Below are 20,063 nucleotides of genomic sequence, written 5' to 3' on the forward strand. Positions count from 1 at the left end.
AAGTATATTTCATATAAATCAGTTCTTGAAAAAAATACCTTCCAGGTACAGACATACTATTTATGGTCAGTATATACAAATATAGCAGTATAATTCAATTTATTGCTAGAATTTTATTTGGTTGTTATAAAATCTGTAAGGATGTATATATTAAAAAAAAGGGGGGGGGGCAGGGAAGGCAGCCAGAAGAGCAAGAGTTATCTTCAAGTTATCTAAAGTGCCAGGCTAATTTTATACTATACTTTAACCTTTCCAAGAACGTGAAATCGCTTAGATGAGCAAGGGAAATGTTAAGGAAAAAAAAAAAAAAGGGAGAAGCATAAGCCATTATGAGATAAGCAGACAGATTCATGGAAAAAGACTCATCTTGCTTTAACTAAATTTTAATACTTCTAGAAAAAAATTTAAGGTTAGTCAACACCAAACTGAACGTCATAAAGAAAAAATCAGCCCTTAAATATTTAAGGGTGCTTGACTGTATTCAAGGCTGACAGGGCAACTTGAACAAAGTTAAAAAGGAAATGATCTCTATTAAAGAAGTCTGTGCCATGAAAGCTGCTCTAGTTTCTCCCCGACTTGGCCTAAAGCAAAGTTATGTAGTTTTTTCCTTTTGTGTTGCCCAAAGACTGCTTCTAGGAACAACACATCAAGTTTAGACTCAACATACAGGGGACATAAAAGTATTATTCCTTCCAGTCCGTTTGTGCCAGGTCCACCAAAATATTTGAAGGGAGTATTGCACTTGCGTGTATTAGATTTGAAAAAACTTGCTACCATCGCATGAAGGCCCCTGTTCCAGGCCTGCCCCACCATACTTTAGCATATTCCGGACAGAAAGCCTCTAGCTACTTCTGAGCTGATAACTTTAAGGATATCGAATATGATTTCATACGTTTCATTTCATAACCTTTTTGGCCTTGTTCTTCCCACAGAGAAACATACCAGGTTCTTCATTAGCCCTCAGGTAAAATCTCAAGGGGTGTTGTTTCATGGGTCAAAATCAGAGGCATAGCTCTCCTCTAAAGCTCTGGGTGGTCAGTCTGAGACAGTGACGGGGGACGTTAACCCTGCCATCCAGAATGGAGATGGTACTGGAGGTGGAAGCCAGCTATAGCTTAAAGATAAACTTGAGTGGGTGGGTGGGGGAAGACAATCTAGCTTTCTGAAGAGGTAAAATGGATAAGGTTTTAGGCTCATAAACCCTGAAATAAGATTAAAAATGAGAAAAATCCCCAATAAGACTTCTCGGATTCCCAGGTTGGGATTAGCTGAGGGAACAGGAACAAAGGACCAGAATCCTACTTTCCTGAGCCTGGAGTCAGCACTGTCTTCACAGTGTCCACTCCCTGAATCTATTCCCCCAGCCACCAAGCCAAAGCCCATAGCAGCATCTGGGCCTTTGAGGGATGCCTTAAGGAGATGTGGACACAGTTTCAACTGCTACCCAGATCAGATTAGCAATTTTTAATAACAAGTCATTTCTTCATATGCTGTTCAAAACCATTCTTCCTACTTTCCACACAATATGCACAACCTTTCTTTCTTTTTAAATATTTACAAACAGAAAAGGCCTATCTTTTAAAGAAAAGACATTTTCTGAGTCTCTATAAAGTGCAGCTAATTTAAGGCAAATTTATGTGAAATATAAAAGGTGGCTTATTCTCTCTATATACACATTACCCAGTTTTAAAAGATAAGGTCTCCTCCCCTCAAAAAAAGGAAAGAGAAAAAAACAGGGCTTTATTATTTTTTTCTGGCAATTTAAAAATGTAAGATCTTACTGGTGTTAGGAAATCATAGATTTCTGAACATCATAAGTAAAATGGTCTTCTTTTTTAAAAAAATAACTTTTATATAGCTTCTTCAAACAATTAAAAGGTGGCAATGTGTCTGCTACAGTAGTTTGGAGGACTAGAGGACTGAGGGGTAAGGGTTGTTTCTGTTAGGTAAGTAGATATTAGGCAGTCCAGGGTACATAGCCATTTCTAAAACATGCCCAATGAGGCTAGACACCTAAGGCTACTCTTAGCTCCAGGAATGAGTATCTTCCATCTCCATCGGAATCAAATGCTCTCAAGCTCTCTGGTTCTGGCATGGCAGAACCTAGTGAGTTCCAGATTTCCTGGTAGGTCAGCTTCCCATCCACGTCCTGGCCAGTCTTGTGGAATAAATCCTGAAGATCTGTCGAAAAGGAATTACAAAAAATGTATATGTCTACACATATAGCTAAATTTAGTTAAAAGTAGCCTCAACTGAATTTAAAGCACTAAAGGAAAAGCTACTTTCCATATTTTGTTTCCAAAAGGTGAAGTTTAGGGTTTTCCTAAATCAGAAAGACTAATTTTTGATCCTTTAAGAATGAGAGGAAAACTATATGGCACTATACCCCAAAATAGAAGGAGTCACAGATGATCACAGGAGAAATGAATGAACTGGCTTTCTCTCTATCGAGGGCCTTTAGATTTTCCAGATTTTATCCTTAAATTGAAGGGGAGAAAAGGAGTACAGAGGCCTAATGAGCTACTTGATAGGAGCTAGCTTATGAAATCCTTGTGGCATATTGTGAGATTTCTTGTTGGATAGCTGGGTGGGGATTGGAGGAAGAACTTGGAAGCCCTCAAACAGTAACAATCCCAAACACTCATAGTTTTCATGACTCAAAACCACAATGAGATACCACTTCATAATCAGCAGGATGGCTATAATCAAAAAGACAGATGATAACAAGTGTTAGAGAGGATGTGGAGAAAGTGGATTGAACCCTTATATTAATACTTTGCAGATGGGAATGTAAAATGGTACAGCCACTTTGGAAAACAGTTTGGCAATTCCTCAAAAAGTGAGAGTTATCAAATGACCCAGTAATTCCATTCCTAGGTATATACCCAAGAGAAACGAAAACTTACTTCTACATAAAAACCTGCATGTGAACATTCATTGCAGCATTACTCCTAATAGCCAAAAAGTGGCAACAATCTAAATGTCCATCAACTGATAAATGAACAAAATGTATGTCGCTACAATGGAATATTATTCAGCCATAAAAAGGAATGAAGTATTGTTATCTGCTACAGCATGAATAGTGATAAAAAATTATACTAAGTGAAAGAAGCACATTGAAAGAAAAAAGCATACACAAGGCCACATATTGTATGATTCCATGTATATGAAACACCCCAAATAAGCAAATCCATAGAGGTAGTGGCTGAGAGACTTGTGGTTGCCAGGACTGACGGGAGAGGGGCTGGGGAGTGAGTGTTTAATGGGTATAGAGATTCCTTTTAGGGTGATGAAAATGTTTTGGAATTAGACAGTGATGATGGTTGTACAGCCTGTGCATACAGTAAAAAAACAACTGAAATATACATTTAAAAAGGGTGAATGTTATGGTATGTAAACTGTATCTCAATTAAAAAAAAAAACCAGAGGACTCTGCATCTCTTCAAAGCATGCTCTCTCTACACGTTTTTTTTTTTTTTAATAAATAAGAAAGAAATACTACCAGTTGATCTATCTTCTGTTTTATTTGTAAGGCACTATTTGAGCCAATAGGATTGGAGAATTTTTATCAATAGTCTCTTCTGATATTTTTCTCAAAGGCCCTATAATAAACACTTAGGAAGGCTGATTATTTACATAACATTTAAAAAGGACTTGATTATGTCCTCATAATCAAATGGAAGATTTAGCCTCTAACACTAAAGAAGGTCAATGGGGCTTATGTTCCTTTAAAAATCTTCCTAAATTCCTTTACTTTCTTCATTTATTCAATGCTACATCTAGATTCAACAGGCCTCTTGCTGTTTGGTACTCAAGAAGAATGAGAATGGCCTGAAAGGAGGGAAAAGAGTTTGTCATGCAAGTTCCAATCCATCAAGGAGTTCTTGTAAATAAGCTTCTGAATAGGGCCCTACTCTCACTCCTATGAAAGGCCCAGCAATGCAGCTAATAAAACCTCAAAAGCTCTCTGAAAGCCGGAAAAGCAAGTGGTATACTTGTTCCCAATGCCTGCCACCAAGTGGCCACCTGGAATTTTTTTTTCCTGGCATGAGTTTATATAATATGCTATGTACTTGGTAGCAGTATTCAAATAAAAATATCATTGCTGCTTCATGTCACTTCAAAAGTGAAGTCATTCAAAAGTGCTAAAGCCTATGCTGAGGACTGAAGCACAAAACTAACAGTCTTTTCCCCATTCATTCTCATCAATTCGTGATGCAATAATGGAGAGTGGGAGGATGCAACTTGTGTTGCCATTAAACGTGCCTTGACATTCTCTTCCCAGAAAATAGAAAAAAAAAATCGGAATAGGAAAAAAATAGTCGCATTTAAATGGTAATGTAAATTTTTAAGTCTTCTATGCTTTAAGAATTTAATTGCAGCATGTAGATAACTCATTCATTCACTTAATAAAGTACTGTGCTAAGGGCGGGGAGTAAACAAGACATAGATAGTCCTTACCCACAGGAAGTTAAACTTTGTATCTCCCCAGGATATTACAGAGTGACATGTGCTAAACAGGGGCAAACAAAATATAAGAGCGCACAGGAAGGGCATAATCCAGTCTTGGGAGGTAAAGAAATGTTTGCCAGTGGAATGGTTTCTAAGCTAAAGAGAAGAGCCAGAGGAATAGGGCAGGTGGACAGGAGCTGGTGATTTGTCAGGCAGTTAGCAAATGCGAAATCAGGAGGCTCTAAATACCACAATGACAGACAGAACACACACTGCTTGAAGGCAAACACATCTTCCTATGCATCAGATCCTTCCCACTAATGTTTACTTTGCAGATTTTCGGCAGAAGGGTCCCTCGTTTTTTTGGAGGGCCCTGACAAACAGAGTCAACTTTTACTTTATTTTGCTAATCTCACAGTATTGTATTTATTTTTATGCCTTCTCCATTAGATTGTAATGTCCTTGAGGAGAGAGAGACCATATCTTATCTTGTTTTCTTACGGCTCAGAACGGGTCTAATGAGGCTCTCAGGGAATCAACAAAGACCCTAAACAAAATTAATAGAGAGACAATATAGTACGCTGGTTAAGAGTGCAAACTTTGGTGTCAGACTGCCTCGGTTTGAATTCTGCCTCAACTCATTATTTGCTGTGTGGACTTAGGTAGTTTCCCTATCAGTAAAATGGGTATAATACACAAATACTTATGTTCATAGTATGTTATCAGGATTATATAAAATAATGCATATCTATCTGCCCCATAGGAAGTGCTAAATAAATGTTAAATATAATTTTTTTGTAAGTTAAGAACACATTAAAAAGTTATTACTTGGAACAGTCCCATCATTACCCCATGGTATGAAAATTTACCTTTAATGCTAGAAATTCCTGGTAGGGAGATAGGTCTTAGTTGGGCAGCTTTCTCATTTGGGCCTCCAGGAGACTGTGAAAATTTTGGCAATGCTGATGGCTTTGATGTGAAACTCTGAACTTGCTCTGTAACAAATACATATGATTTTATTTAGTATTATTGACTCTAACACCAAATTAAACTAGTACTGAAGGTCACCTTTTAGGGCAACTGCATATGTACTTTTTTGAGAAACAGTTGAGAATTGAGTAGTATAGTGACTATGGGAAGTTAAAGGCTTGGACTGAGATATGTTTGTGGGCAAGTGAAGATCAGTCTTAAATTACGTCAAGGTTTGAAGCAGCGATCTCATTGGAAGATCTTATGGTCCAAGTTAGCATTTTACATGTTTAGAGGGTAAGAGCCTAACGCTGCCAAGTAACAACAGCAGAGTGGTTGGATATTAAAGACCTTTTGAACCCTGGCAGATGTGCCAGCATCTTGTAAGCCCAGACAGGGATACGTGTCAGCAGACAACCTGGTGCTAACAGTGCTACCACAGCATCGTGGAGCACAATGCGAGGACAAGGCCTCCCACTGTAGTCTGGTTCTTACCCAAAAGAAAATTCAAGAGAGGTTGTATTATTTTTCCAAAACTGAAAAATACTTTTGGGGGGAAAGGGATCAAAGCCAACACAGTCCAATGCTTTGGTTATATCCTCATAGGACCAAAATTAGTGGAGGTTGATGTCCCAGGTAATATTGATTAGCTAGGTCCCTACCTAAAGCCAAGGGTCCTTTTAATCCGATCATCCCATCACTATTTGTTAATGATTTTCAGAAGGACTAATATTTATTTTAAAGTAAATTTTATATACTTACAGAAATGAAAAGACTTCCATAAACAATATTTAGGGCTGATTTAATATCTGCTATGACAGTAACATTTTTGCCTATAATTGGATGCAGACAGCATGGAAAAGTCTATTTCCAGCTAAACATTACCCATTCTTCCCTTAATAGACTAGAATACAAATCATGTACAAAATGGGCTTTTTCTAAATGAAAGCAAAGTGTTTCAGCTTCATCTCAGTGCGCTCAGGCATCACTCACTTGGTTCGATCAGTACCGCTGGAACACCTTCCCCGCTCCCTGTGTGGGAGGCAAGCTGCCCAAGCCTGCATGAAATATTCAGAAGCCACCCGGCTCTCACCTTCACTGGCAGTCTCTGGAGGCCTGTTGCTCTCAGGTTTGTTTGTGAGAGCGCTGATAAGCTGCAGTTTCTCTCTTAGCTTGGATACCTGAGAATTTGAACTATCTTCTTTCTGTTCAAAACAAAGATCACAGAAGGTTTAATTAAGATGGAAGTACGACCTCATCTGAGTCTCTGCTATATTCCCAAAGCCTATTTAGCACGTAATGCTTGACCCTCAGTAGGTTCTCTATAAAGGCAATGAAGGAATGAATCAACAAATACTAGAGATATCTTTGGTCCTCAGCGTTGATGAGTGCCTGGCTGGATTTGAGACCATTAAGGGAACATTATGCCACAGATGATCTGATTCACTGTGAAGATTTCAGCTGAGGAGGGAAGGCGTGCATGTGTCAGCAGTAAAGGAAATGTACCCTTGCTCAGGTGTGACACCCATTTCCTAAATGAGTAGGACATTTTCCAGGAGCTATTTCACACTAACTAAATAACTTTCCTGAATATCTTACTTCACCTTGTGACTAGACCACATTAGGCAGAGTTTCATGCTCTTACTATCTTAAAAAAAAGCAACTAAACAAAAACAAACCACAGTATTCCCCAATCTTCCCTCTATCCATCTGGTGACCATTCAACTGGTAGCAGGAACTGTTAGGGACATGAAGAAGGAGCTGTAATATTTCAATTCATAGTCTTGCTTGCTTACATCTTTTAAAAAAGTTTCTTCCCCATACCCTGCCTCAGTCCCAGGAAGATCTAGAGTGGCATATAAAAATACATTTAATTATAAAGAGAGAGAAGTCTGGTTTCTATGAGGCTAGTTTCTAACTACTTAGGCTAGTGTGAAAAGTCCTGATCCTATGTTTAATTAAACATCAACTCATTACACATTTCTTTTATTCAGTATGTATCTATTTACCTCTCTCCTATATTTTTACCCTAATAGTTACTGTACGTATTCACTCTTGGTTTATTTAGGAAATATATGAACATATGTAACAAAAACTAGGTACTAAATGCTTAAAGAATTAATGGTAAGGAGAAATAATGTATGGTTAGGATGTTTAGATGAGGTAGGACAAAGGAACTGATACACTGGGGAGACAGTTAAAAACAAAGGGTCTGGGCCGGGCGCGGTGGCTCACGCCTGTAATCCTAGCACTCTGGGAGGCCGAGGTGGGCGGATCGTTTGAGCTCAGGAGTTCGAGACCAGCCTGAGCAAGAGCGAGACCCCATCTCTACTAAAAATAGAAAGAAATTATATGGACAGCTAAAAATATATATATAGAAAAAATTAGCCGGGCATGGTGGTGCATGCCTGTAGTCCCAGCTACTCGGGAGGCTGAGACAGGAGGATCGCTTGAGCTCAGGAGTTTGAGGTTGCTGTGAGCTAGGCTAACGCCATGGCACTCACTCTAGCCTGGGCAACAGAGTGAGACTCTGTCTCAAAAAAAAAAAAAAAAAAACAACAAAGGGTCTGAAAATTAAGCCAAGAAATTTAGGCAAAAGTGCATACTAGTTTTGTGTTCTGATATTTACTGTTAAAATGTGAACTGCTGCTGAAATCACTACTACTTTCTAATAGTATTAGTGCTAATTTTTTTGTGCTCTTATATTTTTCTTGTCATTCTCTAGGTGAGGTTTAAAAAAACTACAGAAGCAGTTAGAAAACTCAACCAAAGCCTCGCATTAATACCTTACTATAAGTGACTTTATCTAGTCTATAAAATTATTAAGGAAGAAAAAATAAAGATGGAAAGCATCACATCAAAAGCTGCCTGTACTGTGGTTCCAGTCCAAGTTCATTTCCTCTGAACCTCATATCTTCTGAACTTCTCAAATGCAATGTGCATCTGAGATGATATTTTAGTCACTCAGTCATAATCTTCCTGGCTTTTCCTTTATCTCAGCTCAGGGCCTATATTAAACACCACTCTAATCAGAGAATGTTGTAATCAAACTTTCTGTCTTAGGATATTAAAGTGTATCACAGATTGCTTTGACAGTATGTCTGGGAAGAACAAAAAAGGGGAAGGTACAAGGTGAAGGGAACTGGCTGAGGCTCTTAAATGGACCATGAATACATTAAATTGCAATCTAAAAATAGGAAATAATTTTTAGGTTAGACATCATTTTTAGATTATCTGTGCCTCTGTCCCCCAACATCAGTATAGATACTTGCTGTCTTGGTTTAAAAGTCATTTCCTTAGGGAAGTCTTTCTGGTCCTCTGATAGCCCCCCCATCATACCCTATACTTTTCTTTTGTAGCACTTATCATACTTGTGATTCATGATCTATTCAATTATGTGTTAATGATTTTCTGACTGATGGACTTTGAGCTCCACCAGAACAGGGGTCACGTGTCTGCCTTGCTCATGCTGGTCACCCCATCTCCCAGCAAAGTGCTAGGCATAGGATAGGTGCCTGATAAAGTATTCATTTATTCACTAATATACTAATTTGCTAATTGCTTTGTCTTGACGTTTCAGCACATGAGACCAAAGTGCTCCTTTTGAAAAAGAAGTAATATATCAAAAGCACAGAAATGCTGATGTATTTTATTTTTACTTCAGGGAAAGCCTCCTCTCATTTACCATTATGCTTTGGATTTTTACTGTATCTGTTCTGTTGGTCACTTGATCCAAAGACTCTCTTTTCAGAGTGGCAGCTCTGTTACCCATCTTAAAGAGCAAAAAGAACAACGGAAGATAAAAGGCAAACATTAAAATTTAAACAACATCTGTCACTTTTAAACAAATTGGTCAAATTTATTTAAAGGGCCTCAGAATACTTTCAACAGAAATGGCAGGAGTAGGAGATGGGAGGAGAGAGGAGAAAGGTCAGAGAGAGACATCACTGAAATTGGGGCTGCTAGTGGTTCAGTACAAACTTTTGAACTTTGAAGTATAAAAGGCGATAGAACTTTTACCCAGAACTAAGCTAGGTATGATGCTGTTAGAAGAAACATCAGGACAGATGGATACTATTACCAATTTTCTCTGCTGGAGAAAAATAAAGTGGGGAGAGCAGGTAAGGGGAGTTCAGGGGTGGCAAGTTTTCATAATAATCTTGAAAACCTTCAAGACATATGCTCATAATGCTCATCATCCAAAATTCCTAGCCCATACTTAGCTTAGCTGAGTTCAAAAGGGCTTTTTAAAATAAAGCTCCTTTAATCTTCACAGCATTGTATTATAGTAAATTACACGCCCTTGTAAAGCAGGAGGGGGAAATAGGTCTTCCTATTCCACCCTTCAAAGCCAAGTCCAGGCAACTTGCCAAGGCTCCACTGCGGCAGAGCCAGTTCAAACACTGCTTTCCATGTGCCAGAGTTCTACTTTATTTGTGGGCTTGCTTCCAGCTTTGGCGGTTACTTGAATTTATAGTACATTTTCCTGTATTTGGTTTCCATTTTTAAATATACGCCTGTGTCTTTGCTGTATGAAATTTTTAAGGGTGGGGCCTGCAGCTATTAAAAAATAATCCATATGGATCCCTGCACAATGTTTATGTGAAAGGTTATTTAAAAAACCCCACATTTTATTAATGATACCACGAAAACCAGTAAATGTGCACGCTCTGCCAGCATCAGTGACTTAGTGGGCCACTCAGTTTCCCTATATATTAATATAAAATGAGGGGTTGAATTCAATGACTTCTTAAGTTAGGGAGCTGGTCTGACCTGGTCTGTTTTAAATGACTTTCCTGACATTATGGGCATAATAGACAGACAGAAGCAGGATAAATCTGAAAGCCAAGTTCAGGTGTAAAGAAATGGCAAAAGAGTTTCAGTTACTATCACTGTCATGGCTCCCACCCCTAACAACTTAAAAAAGATCAAGAAGCCCTCCCTTGGAAATACGTGCCAGAGCCTCCCTACCAGATGGGCCACTGGCAACATAATAGGAAGCTTGTCATCTCTGCCAACAGCTTGCGGTGAGGCCTTGGCAAGCGACTAGACTTCTCCATATTGTCCCTTCCAAATCTGGGCTAACAGTGCCTGTGCCATTCACATCACAGGGCTGGTGCAAAGATTAAAGGAGACACGGATAAAGCACAATACAAATGTGTAACCTCTCAAATATGCCAGAAGACTGTTCTCAAAAGGTTGTGGAATGTCATCCATGTACCGACAAAACATACTGCAACACAGAACATGTCACAAAAGATCTGAAAGGGCTTACCATGCTGAAGGACAGGTTTGCTTTCTTTTCTAACTTGCTCATAGCAACCAAGTCGCTTTCTATCAGGTTGACTCTCTGGGTAAGATTACTGACTGTCTCATTCATCCCTTCAAGTTTAAGATCGTTCTGTTTCTGGTACCTCACCAGGGCACTGTTTACCTCCTCTAAAGAGTTGTGAAGATACAGGATATCCTAGAGAGGAAATAAATCAAGTTGTGGAATCCACTACAGATGTATATTAGACATGCAGGCCAGCAGCACCAAACAAGCATTATTGTGTCAAGCTACTGAAGTAAACTCCTTTTCCTGGTTTTGACCATCAATTGCCTGTCTCTGCTTTGTCCCTCCCACTCTAAATTGCTCTCAGTTTACTCCCTCTGGAATTGTTTGACCTCAGCTAGACAGGTGGGGAATAGAGGGAAGAGGACTACCTACCTACATGATTCACTCTCTGGTCCTAGGAAGCTGAGAGCTTGGAAATTGATTTCCCAATGTTTACCTCACCTGCTGGCAGGAAAGCATGCTGGGTTATTAACTGAAAGGCCCATTAACCTAATTTGTCAGAACAAAACTACCTTAGGAACGATACCAATTACTGAATTGGCTCATGTAACAAAACCATAACAAGTAGTGCATTATTTAGTACAAGATTCAATTATTTTTATTGACATCCTCTAGTACAGATTGCTACTTAAAAAGGAATGATGACTATAGGTTTTAAAGGGCATTAAACTCAAGACAGAAATTCTTCTTAGTGAAGATTTCCTTTATTCTCTTTAATGTGATTCGGAACTCAATATCCTTTTTTCTCTTCTTGCCTTTTCGTCTTTAGACTTTAGAAAATCCTGATTTTCAAGGATATGCTTTCTAACATCCTTAGGATTTAATGTGGCTCCAAATATCCATTCCTCTGGATTAATGTGTTATCCATCCATCTTTAACTTGCCCAGATTGCCATTTTTTATAAAGAGTTTAGGATAATCTGGTCATTCCATGTCTTTTAAGATATGAAAAGGAATTTACTCCACTGATTGACATACAGGAGGAAAAACGCAGAGCGCTAAAGAAGAGACAGGCAGCATTTTGGATCCCAAGATACCCACACACATACCTCTCCGCTTAGCTCCCAGGGAGGCAAACAGACGCAGAGGACGCCTGAGGAGGCACCACAACACTAAGCCCAAACAACTCAGCTGCCTCCGTAGCCCACTGTGGTCAGAGAGAGTTAAGCCAGAGACAAAAAAATACCTGTTTCAAATTCTCACTGTGGGTTTTATTGTCAAGGTCTGATGTGGCAGAAGGTGTCAGAATGGCTTGGGTGCCTCCAGCAGTCTCCTCCTGATCCTGTTAAGAGGAATGGAGGTTAGTGTAGACAACAAGTAATTACTAGGGTGTACCCATAGATTAATTCACAAGTATTTCCCAAGAACGTGTACGTGGCGACACCAGTTTAGTGCTCAGCCCCCAGGGTCACCACGTACTTTGCCCAGTTTGAAGGATGAGCTGGACCAGCAGCACCCAGATTACCTACCTCAGGGAACCGAGATCCTCCTAATCTCCTTCTCAGTCTCTTAATGGAATAAACTCCCTAGAAACCATGTCTCCTCTCCCCCATTACCTATACTCCCAGAGAAACTAACGAATCACTATAACTTTCCAGGGACCAACTCAGTCTGAACCTGGGACAGTGTTATCATTTCTACTGGACTTAGAGGTTTGGACATTAAAAGGGTAGCCAGTCATGCAACCACTGGCTTTGGTCACTGAGCACAACTATTATACCAATCACGCACATCATTAGTTTTTCCCTCATAGCACACAGCCAGACTTCTGTTTGAGGGGTATCCTTCCTTTCCCATTCCATTCCCACTCTTCAAGTCTCTCTGCAGAGACTTAAGTACATGTTTATATACACTTTTTCCCTTTAGTGGGAAAAAAGTTTGCATGGCTTAATCCTTAAGAACCCATAACTATGACTTATTCAGTATAAAGTATGCCAGTAGGAGGATTACTATTAGAAGCAATGGAAGTTTAAAAGAGCAGACTTAATTACAACAGAATGTAATTGGTGAAAATAAATTGCTTTCCTGAAATTTGAAATCACAGACATTTATCAACTCTGCTTTTATAAAAAACAAAAGGCAACAGGAAAGAGAAAAGGAGGAGGGGAGTAACCCATGGTTCTAGAAAGCAGGAATTTTTAGTAAGGAAAACATATTTTAGAAAATAGTTACTTGAGAATGTAGTGATCAGGATATTAAAATAAGGATAAAAGAACTGCTGAATTAGAGGGGCTTTTGTTATTATGGGTCACACGGTTACTCAGTGGCAGTTAGAACTAGAATCAGGTGCCTAGACACTCAGGTCAAAGCTTTTTCCTCGGGGTTAGCCCCACTAAATAACAGTGAGTAGTACTGGTTCTGAAGAAACTGAAAAACCCTCCCTTCTAGAACTCTCTAACATAGCCCAGGTCTCCTTGGTACAAATTGCCCAGTTTAAACTCAGAATTTGGAAGCTTGCACAGCACTGGGTGGGTGCGGAGCAGATCTAGAAATTTGTGGTGAGTTGTGTGCCTTGAATAATCCTGATTTCAGGTGAGTTACATATGAAACACATTTCCCAGCAAGACAGCAAGGGCTGTGCCATCCTTTTTACCCTTCATACTCCTTCATGGAGCTGTTACCTATTAGGTGATTAATTAAGGCCTCTGAATGACTGCGGACAGCTTACAACTGCAGCAGCACTGAGAGACCCAGAGACATCTGAAAATAATTCCTGGGCACTGCAGGGGTTTGCTTCTGTCTTAGTTATCTGTTGCCACTTAACAAATCATCCCAAAACTTTGTGTATTAAATAAGACAACAACTTATTATTTCTCTCAATTCTTGGCTTGACTGGGCTCAGCTGGGAGGTGGGGGGTAGGAGTGATTCTTCTGTTCCATATGGTGTAGGCTGAGGTCACACATATGGCTGCATTCAACTGACAGCCTGGCTAGAGGTGGAACTTCCAAGGTGACCTTTCCTCCTCTGGTACACCTCTCAGCACTTGGGTGTCTAAGAGCTCTGCTCAAATTCCTGATGCAGGGGGGAGGGAAAAAAAAATTCCTGATGCACAGAATACTGAGAAGTAATAACTTGTTTTAAGCCACAGTGTTTTGGAGTGGTTTGTTATGTACCAATAGATAAACTGAGACACTTTACCACTTCCCTTTCCTTCTTTTCCACTTTCTGTCCTACCCATTCCATTCTCAGGAATTGTCTTATCACTGTATTTCCTCCAGTACCATGTTTGCAAAAGACTCAGCTTTCAATTCTATCTAACATAACTGCTTAATTTACAGATTGTAGATCAACAGACATTGCTTGTTTTGATTGTTACATCTTTTAAACAGGTGCACAGTAGGGCCTGTTCAGATCAGTGGAAAGGTGGTATCACGACTCTCATACAGGGTGAGCAAGAGCATGATGACTTTTTGGAGCTTTTGCAGATCTTACCGTATCACTCTGCAGTAATTCCAAGGTTTTCTTATGTTCATCCACAGTTTTTTGTATTGCCTCCACAGCAAGATGGACACTGTTTAAAGTATTGCCAATGGAAGCTACGCTCTGAACAAAAACATGGAGAAAGGTCAGTGGTTTTTTTCCTTTTTGAAAGCTTTATTAAGACATAATTGACATGAAAGAAACTTCATATATTCAAAATGTAAAATTTGATTATTTTGACACACATACAACTGTGAAACCAGTACCACAATCAAAATAATAAGCATTCATCACTTCCAAAAGTTTCCTCATACCCCTGTCTACACCCTCTCTCCCAGTCCTCAGGCAACCACTGATCCACTTTCTGTCACTATAAATCAGTTTTTGTAGAATTTTATACAAATACAACCAGTAAGCAAGAAGTACTTTTAAAAGTATGGCTTCATTCACTCAGTATAACTGAGATTCATCTATGTTGTAGTTACTCAGCATGTTGCTGCGTAGCATTCCATTGAATGGTGATATCACAGTGCGTCTATTCACCTGGACATTTAGGACAAATGTTGATGGACATTTAGGCTTTTCAGTATTTGCTACAAACAAAGCTGCTATGAATATACACACATAAGTCTTCACGTGGACTTACACTTTCATTTCCCTTATCACGTGCTCTGTTATCATCACAACACCTAGGGAGTGAATTGGCTGAGCATATGGCAGATCTGTGCTGAACTTTTTTTCCCCAAGCTTTTTCCTTTTCCTTTTTTTTTTTTTTTTTAAGAGCAGCTCAGTGATTTGGGGGGTTGGTTAATATAATACAGAGAACATAAGGGAAGAGTACAGAGTGGCACTTAACACCAGTGCCAGTACTTATCATGGTTATAACTGAAGATATTATTAATTTTTGTATTATTTGCTTTTCATAAATCAAAGCCATTAATTGAACGAGAGGCATATACACAATACATACACCTTATACAAAATACTTTTCACAAGTAACATTACATTGAAATATTGAAACCTGCGTATCTGTGCTGATTTGTATTTTGACTTAATGGAGCAAGAAGAGAACATTCAACTAGGGAGGGTTACACTGATAACAAAGCTCTAAAGTTCAAAATGTCTTCCTCCCCCTTTGTACTTAACACTGGCTACACAATGTCCTGAGCGGATTCATGAGAAAAATGTCTATCACAGCTTTAATAACTTACTTTGGAGGAACTAATGAGAAAGCAAATTGGAAGATGAGACTTATCTTTGTTTTCAAATAAGTGGTCTTAATTTTACTTCTTATAGAAAAAGTTTAAACCATTTTATTATAAATATATCTAAACCCTTAATTTTTGTAGCTTTCAGGTAAAGTCCAGCAATTCGTTTATACAAAGTCTATCAGAATAGGTCAGTAGAGACCATCTAATCTCAAATCGTGACATCATCCATTCAAGTCCTTAGCACAATCCTTTGCCAGTAAGAGCACAGCATGCCTGGATATGTCACTGGTGATCTTTGATAGAGGTTAGCTTCAAAAACTGGGAGATTTCTGCTATGGTCATGCATTCTTTAACATCCTGTTTATTAACAAAAAATCAGCAATCCAGCTTTCCTTAGGTCCTCCTGTGCTAACATTTTAGAGTTCTTCTCTAGTTATAGAAATCCTCTTTGTCTGTAATATCCCACAACTCTTATAAACTCCATGTGAGTATAGTAAGTGTTTCAGGAAGAACGAAGAGATTCTTGGCCATCAATACCCCACATTAGGAAACGTGTATTACTAATCACTATTTCTTCTACATTAATTACTTCCTATTGTAGAGGATGTATGTACAACTTCATTCATAGAAAACTGGTATAGTAGTTTTCCCTGCATTATCCAGCCCAACAACGATAACTTTGTGCTCCTGGTGACTGAAGAGTCTCCATATCCTGGTGAAGAGAATTCCCACTCTTGGGCAGTGGAACCCCCTCCAGTCATCCCGGCCACCTGGCATAGGAGGAGGAGGTAGGGGTAGGAGGGGGAGGGGGAGGAGGACGAGAGAGACGAAGAGGAGGAGAGAGATATGCTACAGCCTCCAGCTCTGCTGCTACTCCTGTGCTGGCCTGCTTCCAGGGAACCAAAGGGAGGCTGAAGCCCAGGCTGCCCAAAGCGCGTGAGGCCCCACCATTGCCCACCTCAACACCCATCTGACTCGTGGACCACTGTCCTCCTCTAGCTCCTCTCAGGTGGCAGCAGTGGAAGCCTATGCGTAACTTTTTAACAGATGGCCAAACCGTTCTAAAATGGCCGTACCATTTTACACTCCCACCAGCGGGGTGTGAGAGTTTCCATCCCACATCCTCACCACACTGGCACTGTCAGTCTTTTCAATTTTAGCCATTCTGATGGAAGTGTGTGTTGTGATTTTCATTTACATTGAACACTGACCTAACGGAGATCAGTGTTTTTGGTTATTTCAAATATGTTCAAACTATGAATTCCATGTAACATACTGAGATGATTAACAGTAATCTATTTACTGATCTATCGATCAAACAAGCAGTTTTCTCAAAGAAGTTTTCCTAGAGGAAAACCAAATCATTCCTAAAGAAAAAAATATTAGTTTATAAATCTGACACCCATGGGTAAGGTTTTCTCACAAACTGCCTGTCAAGCCCTGCTGTGGGCAGGCAGATGGCCTGAGTAACACTGCAGATGGCCACTGTGTCAGGAGAAAATGACGACTTTTGAGCAAAAACGGGCAGGAACCACTTTTGGCTATGGGAAACCCAGAATTGCAGAGATGAAGGGAAAATTCCATCTGGCAGCATTTGTTCTTCCTCCACTGCAGCACCCTCTCAGCAGCCACTGAATAGAGTTAGACATAGGTGTAGCTTACTTTGTTTTCATTAGGCCTAAGGAGCCCAGGTGGACTGGGGACATGGAGATATATTTCAGAAGCCATCTTTTTAAAAAGGCCTGTCCTAAGGGGCATCCAAAAGAGTGTTACTATTTGGTAGTAACACTCTTTTTTGGTGGGTTTTGGCCTTTTATTAAGACATGCTAACAATTTTATAGTGCCACTAAATTAGTATTTTTAAACAGTATCATTTTTTACTGTACTGATATCCAAGAGTCCAAGAGAACAAGAGATGACATTTTCAATATTTAAAAAATTACATGAGATACACTGAAGTCATGTATTTGAGATGACCTACTATTTCAAAACTGAGCCACTTGCAATAAAAGCAGTGCCCAGCATTATAAATGCACAGACTTGCAAAGAGATAACATAGTGGCTGGAAGACTCTAAGATGGTATGCTATCTAAGTAAGCTCTGTTAAATAAGCCACAGGCATTCAAAGACACCTACTGTTTGAGAATCCTCACTGGCTGGATGTATGAGCCCATGAGGATACAGAATACAGTAAGCTCTTGTTTAAAGATCTTTTTTTTAAGAAAGCAGCTGACAGAACCATGTGAACTCTGGAGTGAAACTCTGAAACAAGTATTCCCACCAACTGCAAAGTGCCTGGTACATACTGGAGGAAGCTCCACAAATGTTTATTAAGTTAATGAATGCCAGAAGAAAACAATTTCCTTTTCTAACACAAGACTGCCAGAGTTGCTTCTGTACTAAAGGCTACAGAGGCCTGCCTTTTCCCCACTTGGCCTACGGAACAATGGCAAGAATCTGGCCTCATCAAAGCTGTCCCTACATTTTTTTAAAAAGTTTTAAGTAGATGACCATATTGGAAAAGTAGTAAATTATGGAGACTGAGCACATACAGATGGTGTGGCCATAAAACAGCAAGTTTTGTTTTCCTTCATGGCTTAGGAATTTTTCACTCCTTTGTGGAAACAACCCATATGCTCATAGGACCTGGCACATCATCAAATCAAACTTACCATACACTAGCTTTTAAAAGTCAGATCCTATATTTGACACCCACTGTTTGGGGAATAACTTCATCCATTCCCTGCTGCAGGGGATGATGTTCCTTGTGTTCTAATCAGGCATCTTCTTCTCCCTTTCTACCCCTGTCAACTCTCCCTATCCAGCTTGAAGGATCCCTGAGGTAGTATTCATCTGGTTGGTCCTTGCCTCCTACTCTAGGCCTGAGTCCCAGGGATCAAGTAAATAGAAGTTTTAAATTATTATTTGCCTCTGCCCTAGAATCTACAGAGTATACCTGAGAGTGAACTGCTTAGAGTATGTACACATTTACCTTTGTAAAATAACATCAAATTGTTTTCCAAAGTGATTTTTGCCAATTTATAGTCCCGGCAGGAGTGTCTGAAAGTTTCCTTTGCTCCACATCCTTGCCAATACTTAAATGTTTCCTGAATTCTTAATTTTGCCATGTCCTATATCTGCGGTCCCCAAGACCCGGGCTGCGGACTGGTATCGGTCCATGGCCTGTTAGAGACCAGGCTGCAGAGCTCTACCCCACCCCCCTGTGGAAAACTGTCTTCTAGGAAACCAGTCCCTGGTGCCAAAAACGTTAGGGACTGCTGCCCTGGATCCTTTTTTTTTTTTTTCAAAATTCTTTTTCAAGCATGGAAAATAGAGATTCAGAGCAACTCTCATGTATAATTGGTCTGCTTTCATGAACACATTGTGAACGACCAATTGAAAAGGCGAGTGTTGAAAAGCAAATCCATATATGCTAACATAAGTCCCAGCACAGCAATCCTGGGACTCCGAGAGCCAAATAAAAAGGTATGAATCTATATAAACCATAGCTAATGGAACTTGTTACAAATTAAAGACCCAATTAACCAGACCAAAACATAGTTGTTCTGAAATCTTTAGAACACAATGATACACTCTGTTACTGCTTTCTTGGAGCAGCTGATTTCAAATCCCAGGCTTTCAAAGAAAACTTTTAAGAAGCTAGAATTATAGCAATAGGTAAATCTCAGTACTCATACATAGCACTTACCTTCTGAAGTCCCTCTACAGTGGCAGGCAGGCTAATTAAGTCTGCAGCTGACTTAACATTGGCTTTGAGGTGGTTTACTGCAGAAGTCAACAGAGAAATCTGAAAGAAAAAGAGTAACAAACAATAAAAACAGTATTTGTAGAGTACATGCCTCCTTCACAAACTCTACAGTTGATGATGTCACGGTACCCTTGGATTTTACGCATTTCTGTGATGCTGTCAGCTCACAGGAGTAGAGGAACTATAGCACCTTGGCTAGACTAGAGATCTGGGAGGCAGCAATAATACTCCCTTTTTCCCTGTTCAGTGTAAACAGTAGCGCCAAAGAGGGAAAGGCAAGTATTATTCTTTACCTTAGTCCTGGTAGCTACAAGATCCAAAAATCCTAAATTACCCAAAAGATGTAGTAATTACCACACAATCCTTCAACAATTGGACAGGAAGAAAGCTAATGATCAAGGGCCACATCAAGATTTCATTTTGGTAAAATATAACACCTCCATTATTTATTGAACTTTTGTTCCTGCCCAAGTGGGAACATATAAAGTAAAAGCCCATCATTACAAAATACAGTCTACAGGAACTATACCCTGACAACTTGAATAGCACTTTCAACTACTTGGGGATTTGGTTTTGGTTTAATAATGTGATTAATATTTCAAACTCAATAGCTCAACCAAAGCACTACTTTGTATCCTGAAGGGGCTCAATAAATACCCACTGACTCACTGACTGATGCACTGAATGTATTAAAATGGGAACTGCATCAAAATAAAATGTGGCTTCTTTTCTGCTATTTAAGGGTAGAATTCTAAGAAGCTGGACTTCTCTTTTGAATGGGAACTGGGGGAACCTATATAATACTCAGTTTCAGGCTGCAGAGATAATACTCTAACAAGCCTTGCAGTATGGCTCAACACATTCTTGAAAGATCCTTAGTTCCAAACTGCTTTCCTATTCCAAA

The 20,063-nt window shown here is 39.5% G+C and overlaps 1 protein-coding gene across 1 annotated transcript in view; it reads right to left on the reverse strand.

Moving 5' to 3' along the window:
• Window positions 1–320: 320 nt before the first annotated feature.
• Window positions 321–20,063, reverse strand: part of EFCAB14 (EF-hand calcium binding domain 14) — a 38,452-nt gene continuing 18,709 nt past the window's right edge. The window contains exons 4-11 of the mRNA XM_069479934.1: window positions 19,100–19,198; window positions 14,192–14,302; window positions 11,945–12,040; window positions 10,697–10,888; window positions 9,107–9,193; window positions 6,515–6,626; window positions 5,322–5,447; window positions 321–2,181 (exon numbers count right to left, since the gene is read on the reverse strand). Coding sequence (XP_069336035.1) covers window positions 2,006–2,181; window positions 5,322–5,447; window positions 6,515–6,626; window positions 9,107–9,193; window positions 10,697–10,888; window positions 11,945–12,040; window positions 14,192–14,302; window positions 19,100–19,198 — 999 coding nt within the window. The 3' untranslated portion in view covers window positions 321–2,005. The remainder of the gene's footprint in view (window positions 2,182–5,321; window positions 5,448–6,514; window positions 6,627–9,106; window positions 9,194–10,696; window positions 10,889–11,944; window positions 12,041–14,191; window positions 14,303–19,099; window positions 19,199–20,063) is intronic.

This window comes from Eulemur rufifrons, chromosome 8 (assembly GCF_041146395.1).
Source record: "Eulemur rufifrons isolate Redbay chromosome 8, OSU_ERuf_1, whole genome shotgun sequence".
NCBI classification, from domain to species: domain Eukaryota; kingdom Metazoa; phylum Chordata; class Mammalia; order Primates; family Lemuridae; genus Eulemur; species Eulemur rufifrons.